The sequence below is a fragment of the Hypanus sabinus genome, chromosome 1, assembly GCF_030144855.1.
Source record: "Hypanus sabinus isolate sHypSab1 chromosome 1, sHypSab1.hap1, whole genome shotgun sequence".
NCBI classification, from domain to species: Eukaryota; Metazoa; Chordata; class Chondrichthyes; order Myliobatiformes; family Dasyatidae; genus Hypanus; species Hypanus sabinus.
Genome location: NC_082706.1, coordinates 25,396,312 through 25,408,530, shown reverse-complemented (window position 1 = coordinate 25,408,530; position 12,219 = coordinate 25,396,312). Strand labels below are relative to the sequence as shown.

At 38.6% G+C, this 12,219-nt stretch overlaps 1 protein-coding gene across 2 annotated transcripts in view; it reads right to left on the bottom strand.

Annotated features, from left to right (window-relative positions):
* Positions 1-12,219, bottom strand: part of bin3 (bridging integrator 3) — a 193,430-nt gene that overhangs the window by 152,350 nt on the left and 28,861 nt on the right. Inside the window, exons 1-2 of one of the 2 annotated variants that reach the window (XM_059965945.1) lie at positions 11,812-11,949; positions 9,596-9,644 (exon numbers count right to left, since the gene is read on the bottom strand). Coding sequence is in view for 1 of the 2 variants with exons in the window: in XM_059965944.1 (XP_059821927.1) it covers positions 9,596-9,644 (49 nt within the window). In the remaining variant the exon portion in view is untranslated. Of the gene's footprint in view, positions 1-9,595; positions 9,645-11,811; positions 11,950-12,219 lie in introns of those variants that run through there. The other variant, XM_059965944.1, reaches the window with a different exon arrangement.

Here is a 12,219-nt window from a genome sequence, read left to right as displayed (position 1 = left end):
ATCCAATCAGCTATTTTTTAATGGAAACCTAAATATTTTTAAAAATCAATTACACATAATGATCAATTGAGTTGAAGTAGTATTTGGAGAGAATTTGGAGAGAAACAGTTTACATTTCAATGGTTCAAAGGCTTCATTTAATATCAAAGAATGTATACAGTATACGTGAAATTCTTATCCTTCATAGACATCTACAAAACAGAAGAAAATCCCTAAAGAATTAATGACAGAACCTCAAAGCCCCTTTCCCCCTCCCACACACAAACAGCAAAGCATCAACTCTCCCCCTTCCCAAGTTCCTGCAGAAGGCATTAGCAAACCCCCCCCCCCCCACCACCCACCATGCAAGCAACAGCAAAGCTCCAAAGAGACCACAATCTACAGTCCATCAACAAAAGACTCTTCATCCTAACAGCTTGACATCCCACAGGCTCTCTTTCTCTCACTAACAAGGGAGAGAGAGGTATCACTCTTTCCACAGCGAGAGGAGAAACCAACAGCTCGCTGTTGAGGTATAAAGTATGACCTTTCCAAACTAACTTAGTGTTCCTGATGATAGGTTAAAATGCTAAAACGTTATTTAATTCTCTTCACTCATGCACCCAGTCTCCCTGACTACTACCAGCATTATATTTCTAGATTTTCAAATTGGGATTGGGTTACTTAATTTATTCTTCTAGAAAATGTTGCATGTCCACAATCTGCCCTGAGTCCTTTTATTTAACCTCTTCCAACAAAGTTACTGTATTTCAGCCATAACCTTCTTAATAAATGGCACTTACATAATTTCATAGGCATTATCTTCCCAAAGGTTTTTCTTAAAAAATTGTCATGATCTGTCATAATGAGAGCTGCTTCCAGGGTAGCAGGGTGGGGTGAATTAAAAAACATGCAGCTTGGTAACCAATTATGGTGCAACATCATGTTCAAATGAACGAGTACAACTCGTTTGGATGAAGGAGAAAAGTGAAATATTTAAGGGGAACCTGAAGAGAACTATCTTTACCCACATGATGGTATGAGTGTGGAACAAGCTGCCAGCAGTGGTAGATGTGGGTTCGATTGCAACATTTATGTGAAGTTTGGATAAATACAACTGATGACAGGAGTATGGAGGCCCAGGTGTAGGTTGATGGGACTAAGCATAATAACTGTTTGCAGACATTAGATGGGCCAAAAGGCCTGGTTTTGTGCTGTGGTACTCTATAATTGTATGTCTCTAACTTCAACAGAACGTCCTTCTTATAGTCCAAGTTTTCTTACAGATTCAGTCTAGTGAAAAGTCTATTTGCAAACAGGTATACACAATAACGGAAGCTCACCCTGTACATATCTATAGAACTTTGCAGATAAACACTTCTAAACTCAAGAATGTTTGAAGAAAAAAAACAGGCTATCAAACTTACATGATCAATAAAGATCAAAAAGACCCAACCCCACCCAAAGGCACATAGCAGAAAATTATGCCAAATATAATCGTGACTCAATAAAACCATCACACGTGCCTCAGGTTAAATTTTAATACATTAATATCACTATTGTACTGAGCTGTTTATGAGACCGACTGCTTAGCTAACTCTTTAATTTATGGTATATAGATTATGGTTGTGTTGAAGCATGTTATAAAGCTGTTCAGCTCACAGACGTATCATCCACATCAGAGTGATTCTTCCTGCGGTTCACCCTAACATAACTTGTTCATTGTAGGTACGTGTACGTAAACCTTTCATCATGACAATAAGCCTCGCATTATCTGCCAGGGCAGTCTTCTGAACACAGTAACATGTTCCATCTTGAGACAAGATTTACGTAATGCCATTTGTATAAAAATACCTCCAGTTTCAGAAGCAATGATTAGCTCGCAATACAGCAAACATCATTGCCGCTCTGTTAACTTCATACTTCAATTATGCACATTAATTATTTTCTTAGGTTGTTCAGTATTAAGGCACTATTTCTTCACCATCTTTGTTATTTAAGGGTCTTACGATATATGCTAAATGGAAATCTCTGGCTGGCACATCAGAGAAACCATCTGTAAAGCAAAATGAAGAGAACACAGAAATACTTCTGCTTGGTCCCAAAGCCAACAGAGATAATATCTTGGTAAACCTAGGAACTTGGCTTGCCTTGTAAAATCAGAAGTAACTAGTCTGGTATCCTTGATTCAGATTTAAATTTTAAATCCCACATAAAGAAAGTGACCAGAACACCACATCTACACTTAAGAAATATTGCAAAGGTACGCTCACTGCTGTCAAGTAATGATATTGAAAAATTAATTCAGGTCTTTATACTCAACAGACTAGATTACTCCAATGTACTGGTCTTCCAAAGCAATCTATTGATAAACTTCAACAACATTCAGAGTGCCACTGCTTGACTTTTCACCAAAATCAGGATGATGGAACACATTACTCCCACACTAGTCACTCTGTATTTGCTTCTTGTATGTTTTGGAATTGATTTTAAAGTTCTCTTACTTGTTTTTAAGGCTGTTAATGGTCTTGGACCAGAGTACATCACAGAATCATTTTTGTTTTATAATCCTATTCAAGCTCTCAGGTCTTCTTCTACCATTCTCTTAATTTTAAGCAATTTCCATCAAAAGATAACTGGCAGGTCAGCTTTTGTGAACTACGCTCCTAAACATAGTTTAATGTAATTCAGTACCTAAGGGATGCAGACTCAGTTGATAATTTTAAACACCAACACAAAACCTATTTATTTAATCTTGTTTTTAACTAACATATTTTCATCTTTTATTTTCATGTTACTTTATTTTTGTATTTGTTCCTTTATCCCATCGTAAAGCACTTTTAACTACATAATCTTTTTCAATAAAGTTATTATTATCATTAAGTATGTTTCTTTAAAGTTTAAATGATCAATCATCAGTTTCAAAAGAGGAAGTAATCCCAAGTAACGCAACATATCCATAAGCAATTCTTAGTAACTTACATTACTCAGCGCATTCCTGAAAGAAAATGAGTGATGACACATGATGCTCTATATATAAATACTTCTCAAATAAATGTACAATGTCACCTTAATATTCACAATATACTGTACACTGTATTTAAAAGTTAACTATTTATCCATACATATAACAAATGGAACACAAATAAGCCATTCAGCTCAATTAGTCTGTGAAAGCTTCACATTGCCTTCCTCATGCCTCAAATTATCTATTACTCTTACCTGACCTGCATTGCTTCCTATTGCCAAGGGAGAAAATAATCAATAAAATCTATAATGATCTAATCAGACTTTAGCAAGCAATCAGCCCTCAACAGAAACAGAGATGAAAGATTATTTTTAAAGATTAGCTTTATTTGACATATGTACATCAAATCATACAACTCACACAGCAAAATGCAATATTTTGCGTCAACAACCACTGTCCTAGATAGGCTTAGGCATCCTGCAAGCATTGCCATGCTTCCTGTGCCAATGCAGCATGCCCACAAATTATTAACTCTAGCTCACACAATTTTGGAATGTGGGCAGAAACCGGAGCACTGGGAGGAAACCCATGTGTCACACGGAGAAAGTATACACTCCTGACAGACATTGGCAGGAATTGAACTCCAATCCTAGAGCTGAAGCTGTAAAGCATTATGCTAACTGATATACCACCATGTCAAGTACGCAGCTCTATAACTGACATGATTCACAGTATTCTGGAATAAGCCAAAATCAACAAGTTATCATGAGAGCCGAAAGAAACAAAAACTAATGAGGAAACCCAAACCGGCCAGTTCAACCTGCCTTCCTCTAGTGCAAGTTGTTCACAAACCCACAAGGGAAACAGTTTTAACTTTCAAATAATGTCAGAAAATTGGAAATATAGCTAAAAACCTTCAACAGGAAAATCAAAATATAATTCTCAGAATTCTCTGCTGCCTGTGGTGTCTATACTGACCTCGATGTCAATTTAAATGTATTCCTTTGAATTTAATACTTGACCAGTGGACCTGACTTTTCTAAACCTCATGTTATTCACTTCCCTTTCAGTAAAATACAAGTGAAACAAACATGACTGTTGCAATTAAATTTAACACTATAGGATCTTTTGTCTTGAACTCAATTTTACATAAACTCTAAGTTCAAAATAAATCCATAGAATAATAACCATAACAGAACAATAGCACCAATTTGGGTGTTCAAACAATGTGCAAAAGACAACAAACTGTGCACAAACAAAAAAAAAAGAAATAATAGAACAAATAAATGGGCAATAACTATTCAGATCATGAGATGAAGAGTCCTTGAAAGTGAGCCCATTCATTGTGGGAACATTTCAATAATGGGGCAAGTGAAGTTAAATTAAGTTATCCCCTTTGGTTCAAGGGCCTAATGGCTAAGAGGCAGTAACTGTCGCTCTTCCTGGTGGTGTGAGTCCTGAGGCTCCTGTACCTTGTTCCTGATGGCAGCAGTGAGAAGAGCGCATGTCTTGGATGGTGGGGTCTCTGAAGATGGATACCGCTTTCTTGCGACATGTAGATGTGATCAGTAGTTCAGAGGGCTTTACCCATGATGGCTGGGCCATATCCACTACTTTTTGTAGGATTATCTGTTCATGGGTTTTGGTATTTCCACACCAGACTATGATGCAGCCAGTCAATATAGTCTCCACTACTCATCTATAGTGTTATAGCGTCAGTCATGTGTGCTTCTGTGGTTATTAGACACTACACTTGGCTTAGAGTGAACAGTTTTTAAACAGCATCAGTTGAATGTGTTTGTGTTCAAAAATCAGTGATTTTTCTCATTGCTCCTTGCTGAGAAATAAGTAGTAAGAGAATTCAGAACTGTTATGCTCAATGCGTTTTCTAGCATTCAGACTTGGAAATACCAGAAACAGCCAGGAGTGAAGATGAAATTAGTTTAATAAGTTAATAACTATAAAGAACTTGAAGGTATCAATAATAATCTTGAATGTTACCTTTGGTCCCCTTTGGACACTCAACTCTCACCTGTGGCTCCAAGAAGCTGCTTGCATATGACAGTGCCCACATCCTGGTACACCTCTTTGACAGATGGGGTAAACCAGGTAAGGGTAGCCAATGAGTGTCACCCCAGTGAAATAGGGATTTACCTATCTTAGCATGCGAAGTCAGCTCCAGCGAACTGGGCAGATGAGATCTACAATGAGATCCAATGGCAAGAAAGGCAGTTCTGCAATGCTACATGGAGAGCAAAGAACAGGCCAAGGCACAGAAGCAGTCTTGGTCAAACAGGGAAGACCCAGTTGTGACATCTGCTCAAACGACTGAACCCAGTGCAATGGCTTTCTCACTTTAAAAACTCTCCCGCACCGGTGTCTGCATCACCTGATACAAGACAAGCACGAGTAATATTGGTTATATTCTAAGTTGTCCCGCATTTCATTTAAATACATAATTTGTTACTCAGTTAAACAGCAGTTTCTGTTTCTACACCTTTATAACTATTTCCATGAAACTGGCTAATTGAGGCAGCTGCCTAATTGGGCCAAAATGTACTGTCCTGATGTGTCCCAATTAACCAGAATCCACTGTATTATGTGGCTTAGTGTAACATGTCTTTAAATTGATAAAGTGTAACACGAAGTGAACACAGCACAGAACATCTTTAACAGTGCTTAACAAAGGGATTGCCCTTGAAAGTTCAATGGTACATGCTACTAGCATGTAGCAAATAAATGAATTACCTGGACACAATGGGCTAGACTGTCCCATGTGACACATACAAAGGAGAGTTACAAGATGAAGACAGCTGGCTTTGCACTTTCTACAGAAAAGCTGCTTGTCAGCCAAACCTTAAAAAAAACTTGAACCATCGTCTTCTATTTGAGTGAACAGAACAAGTAACTGTATATCTCTTTAACAAATCAGATTAAAGAATTGCTCACCAGCTGCACAGAAATGAAGTTCAGATACTAAATTCAATATCAGATAGGATATAAAATGCAGAATAAAGTTCGGGAAAGAAAGACAAGGAGAAATGGAGAATGATGACAAGCAATCAGAGTTTTAAAAGAAAAGACAAAAGTAAAGAAGTTATCCATTTATTTATTGTAATCATAAACATTGAAAAAGTGAGTGTCTGCATTCGTGCAAGTCTTGATAAGAGGTCTCAGCCTGAAACGTCAACTGTGTATTCATCTCTATAGATGCAGCCAGATCTGAGTTCCTCCAGCATTTTGTGTTCTTTGATTTGGATTTCCAGCATCTGGATATCTTATGTTTATGATCTATGCAAGTTAATTTTTAGTGCCAGAGAGGTTGTTTGTAGCAATAACATTAAGATGGGAAGTCTACCTGATGTCCAGGTTTATGACATCAACTTTGACTTGGAGTGGAAGGGGAAAGACTCATTTTATTAAAGTCCACGTGGGTACCAATGACATAGGTTGAACAAAGAAAGGGTTTCTAACAGGGACTATTAAGAACATTAGAACTAAATTTAAAAAAATAAGAATCAAAAAGGTGATAATCTCTGGATTTCTACCAAAGCCACATACACGGGGTCAATAAGATTAGAGAGGTAAATGTGTGGCTCAGAGACTGGTATGAAAGAAGTAGGCTTGAATTCTTGTGACATTGCCACACGTATTGAGGAAGAAGGAAGTTTTCTGGTGAGATGAACTCCACCTGAACCATGCTGGGTAGAGGGTCCTGAAGAAATGCATAATTAGGGCTATGGATAGGGCTTTAAACTAAATACTAGGGGGTGGGTTGAATGTGTAGACAATTTGGGAAGAGGGATGGTGAATCTAGACCTGAAAGTGTTATAACTGATACACACAATGTACAAAACAAGGAAATTAAGCTTATAGTGTAGTTAGAAATCGGTAGGCACTACACTGTGGCATCAGTGTCATGGCTGAAAGAGGGTCACAGCTGGGAGAATTAAACATCCATGGACATACATCTATGTACATCTATGGTAACATATACATATTGTATATGTTACCATGTACAACTCATTTTCTTGCAGGCATTCACAGTAAATACAAGGAACACAACAGAATTAATCATTGATCTCCCTCAATGTCTAAAGGACAGCAAACTGCACATTCAAAAAGAAAGTAAATATATAATAAATAAATAAATAGACAAACAAACAAACAAACAAACAAGCAAGCAATAGATATAACGAAATGTAGACTCCTTAAAAGTGAACCCATAAGTTGTGGGAACAATTCAGTGATAGGGTGAGTGAAATTGAGTGAAGTTATCCCATTTCAAGAGCTTGATGCTTGAGCAGTAATAACTGATCTTGAACCTGGTGGTGTGGTTCCAGATGGCAGCAATGAGAAGAGTACATGGTCAGGATAGTGGAGGTCCTTGATGATGAATGCTGCTTTCATGCACCAGCATTCCATGCAGATGTGCTCAATGGTGGGGGAAGGAACCCATGAGCGACTGGGCCATATCCACTCCATTTTGTAGGTGCTTCTGTTCAAGGGCATTGGTGATTCCATACCAGGCTGTGATGCAATCAGTCAATATACTTACATAGAAGTTGGTCAAATTTTTAGATAACATAGCAAATCTTTACAACTTTCTAAGAAGGTAGAGGCACTGCTGTGCTTTCTTTGTAATGGCACATACGCACTGGACTTAGAATAGATCCTCTGAAATTATACCAGAAAATTTAAAATTGCTGAGAGTCTCCACCTCTGATCCCTCAATGAGAACTGACCAGGGACCTCTGGTTTCTTCCTTCTCAAGTCAATAATCAGCTCCTCGGTCTTGCTGACATAGAGTGAGAGGTTGTTGTTGTGGCACCACTCAGCTAGATTTTCATTCTGTGGCTTCACCTGTTACAGCCACAGGGGAGATGGTGCCGACAGTGGTGTGGGACAGAACAGAAGCAATGATGGGCCTACTGGAATCTGTTCTGGGTTGGAGACTGAACCCTGCAGACCAGCTCTGCCATCAGTGCTGCTCTCCAGTGTTCATTCCCTGGAAGATGCTTTCATCTGCAATTGACTCAGTGGAAGATGAGGAACTGCTGCCATACTTGTTCTTGCAGAAACATAGCTCCAGGACAACATACCATGCCCCATTAATCTTCAGGCCATGTCACCCCAGATTTGCCGTAATATTATTTTTGTGACTATGTGCTATTGTTACAATATGTGCTATGTTTGACTTATATGCTGTGTTTTACACCTTGGCACTGGAGGAATCCTGTTTTGTTTAGCTGTATACATCTGTATAGTTAAATGACAATTAAACCTGAACTTGAATTAAAGCTTTATAAGGCATTTGTAAAGATAAAGATTTAAAGCTTTATTTGTCACATGAAATGTGAGTCGGATCACATTTGGGAGTATTATGAGCAATTCTGAACCCTATATGTAAGTAAAGATGTGCTGGTGTTTGAGAGGGTCCACCGGATATTTACGAGAATGATCTCAGCTATAAGAGGGTTAATGTATGAGAAGTGTTGAAGTTTCTGGGCCTGTACTCATTGGAGTTTAGAAGCATGAGAAGGGATCTCATTGGAGAAGCAGATACGAAGAAGATGTTTCCAGTAATGGGAGTGTCAAACACTGGAAGACAAAACATCGGAATAAAAGGACATCGTTGTAGAACAGAGATGAGGAGGAATTTCTTTCGCCAGATGGTTGATAGGCTCTTGATTATTAAGAGTATCATTGGTTACAGGGAGGAGGCAAGGAAATGGGACTGTGAGAGAAAAGTTAAAAAATCAATCAACCATAATCAAATGGTGGAGTAGACTCGATGGACCAAACAGCATAATTCTGCTCGTGTCTTATGCTTAACGTGAACTGGGTGTTTCTTGCCACAAAACAGCTCTCTCATAATTCACAGATCAATATTCAGATTTTCATGCTTTATCCATATATGCACATATTAGCACATAAGTAAGATAAAGTATCGTTAGGTATCCTCTACAGGTGTTCCCCCCCCCTTTACAAAGGTAGAACGTTCCTATGAAACCTAAAGCGAAGAACCATTAACTTATATGGGAAAAATTTTCGTAAAAGCAAAAATCCTCTTTGTAATGCAAAAACAGGTTACTAATGTCGGTCTTTTGTAAAAGCGAAGTGGCGTAAAGCAACCATTCGTAAAGCATTGTATTTTTAAGTAGAGAAATCAAATCCATTTCATTTTGGAGAGACAGAATAACTTAGGTTACTTAATGGTCAATGACAAAAGAAAAATAAAGTGTAGGCCTCCGTTAGTTTCGACAGACCATGGATTTGCACCTTGGAAAGTTTTCAGGGCGCAAGCCTGGGCAAGGATATTTTTTTTAATGGAAGACCAGCAGTTGCCCAAGCTGCAAGTCTCCCCTCTCCACGTCACTGACGTTGTCCAAGGGAAGGGCATTAGGGCCGATACAGCTTGGCACCGGTGTCATTGCAGAGCAATGTGTGGTTAAGTGCCTTGCTCAAGGACACACACGCAGCGTCAGCCAAGGCTCGAACTAGTGACCTTCAGATAACTAGACGAACACCTTAACCACTTAGCTACGTGCCAACACACAGAAAAATAAACACCAAAATGAAATAAAAATTCATATAACCACTAAAGGCAGAAGCCAAATGCATAGTGTACTTTTAACATGTACTTACGGTCTTTGGCACAATCTGTTTCTTGGGCTGACCAATCTTGAAAGGTATCCTGCAAAACATAATTCTGCTATTACCATTTCAGAATTGCATTTCCTCAGAGTCCACTTTATTTTAATGGTCAGCTGTGGTTCAGTTAGCAATACTTTCAGCTGAGATCAAAAGGTTGTTGGTTCAAGTGCTTCCCCAGAGAGGCAAGCTCAGAAGTCTTGGTTGGTGCTCCAGCACAGCAGAGTAAGAGCTGGAGGTAAAGTCATTCAGATCAGATGCTAAACTGAGGCACTTACTTACTGCCTATTGGGTGGATATAAAAGTTCTATCTGAGGAGGAGCAGTGATGTTAAGGACAGTGTCTTAGCTAATTGGTCCGATGTTCAAGAAGAGAATCAGGGATAATGCTGGAAACTATAGAGTGGTGAGTTTCATGCCATTGGTAGGGAAGTTACTGGAGTGAATTCTTAGGGATAGGATTTACAAGCTTTTGGAAAACCATGGCCAAATTAGGGAGAGACAGCATGGCCTTGCACGTCTTACTAACTTTGATTGAGTTTTTAGATGACATGACAAGGATGATTCATGAGGATAGAGCAGTGGATGTTGTCTACGTGGATTTCAGTAAGATGTCTGAAGAGGTCCCTCAAAGGAGGCTGATCTAAAAAATTAAGATGGGATCCATTTTGAATTGGCCATTTGCATTCAGGGTTGCCCACAGAAGGCAGATTGTAGTGGTTGAAGGGACTTATTCTAGCTGGAGATCTGTGATTAGTGGTGTTCCACAGGGATATGTACGGGGACCTCTGCTGTTTGACGCGTATTTAAATGAACTAAATGAACATGTAAATGGGTGGGTTAGTAAGTTTGCAGATGATACAAAGATTGGCGGTGTTGTGGGTAGCTTAGAAATTGGCCATGAATATAGAGGGATATTGATCATTTGCAGATATGGGCAGAGAAATGGTCGGCATTTAAATGGTCGGTGGGCAGAAGAGTCGGCATTTAGCCCGGTCAAATGTGAGATGTTGCACTTCAGTGGGTCAAGTGCAGAGACAATACTGCTAACGGTTACACAGGATGATAGAGTGTTTAAGAAGGTTTTTGCCATGCTTGCCTGTAGTAGTCAAGGCATTGTGTTCAAAAGTCAGGAAGTTACGTTGCAGCTTTATAAAATTCTAGTCAGGCCGCATTTGGAGTATTGTATACATTTCTGGTCAACTCATTATAGAAGGAATGTCGAGACTTTGGAGACGGTGCAGAAGTTTACCATGATGCTACCTGGATTATGTTATAATGAGAGACTGGACAAACTTGGTTTGTTTTCTCCGAAGCAGGGGAGGCTGAGTGAAGATATGATAAAGGTTTATAAGATTATGAGGAATAGATAGAATAGACAGAATCTTTCTCCATGGGTTGAAATGTCTAAAACCAGAGGTCCTGCACTGAAGGTGAGAGGGGGTAATTTTAAAGGAAATGTGAGGGCAAGTGCTTTTTTTTATACAGAGTGGTAGGCGCCTCAAATGCACTACCCGGGGTGGTGGCAGAGGTAGATATATATTAGGGACTTTTAAGGGAACTTTAGATCAGCACATGAATATGAGAAAAATAGAAGAATATGGACTTTGTGTCGACAGAAAAGATTAGTTTAGTTGATCTTTTCATCACTAATTTTAATTGACTCAGCACAACAATGAGGCCAAAGGGCTGTTCCTGTGCTATACTGTTCTATGTTCTAATACAGTATCTATCTCAATGATATTAACAGAGAACAGAGTACCTGCTCATTATTGCAGCTTACTGAAGCTTCATGTGTTCAATTTAACTGCTGCACTTCCTACATCATACCAATAATTACATTTCATAAAACACAGAACGTAGATGCTCCATCAAAGTTCTATCTAACCCTTCCCTTGCACATAGCTCTCCATTTTTCAGTTGTTCTTATGCCTATCTAAGAGCCTTTAAAAAGTGCCTGATATATCTGCTCCTACCACCACCCTTGGCAATGCATTCGACACCACCATTTTCTGTGTAACAAAACTTAACTCTGACATCCCCGCTATGCTTTCCTCCAATAAGCTTAAAATTATGCCTCATATTAGCCATTTTTGTCCTAGGAAAATAAGTCACTAGCTGTCATTTCTTTCTATGTCCCTTATCCTATACACCCATATCAAGTCTCTCATCCTCCTTTGCTCCAAAGAGACAAGCTCCAGCTCAACTTACCCTCATAAGACGTGCTTTTTAATCCAGGCAGCATCCTGGCAAATCTCCTCTCTAAAGTTTCCACATTCTTCCTATAATGAGGCTACCAGAAATTCACATAATTCTCCAACTGTAGTCAAAGCAGAGTTTCATAGAGCTGCAACATTTCAGTTCTAAAAATGCTACAGAACATTTTTGAACATTTTGACAGAGCATGAAAGTTGTTAAACATTCTTCAATTATTTGAAAGTGCTGAGAGATTATTAAACTTCTGCAATGTAGAGTCCTTAAATATTAGTGGCTTTGTCATAATTGTTAACCAAAATTAAAAAAAAGATAAAATATATAAACTTCTCTTTTACAATGCAACATTATTTATTAACCACAAACTCAAACTTTAACCAAATTATCATGATCACAAGAGATTAT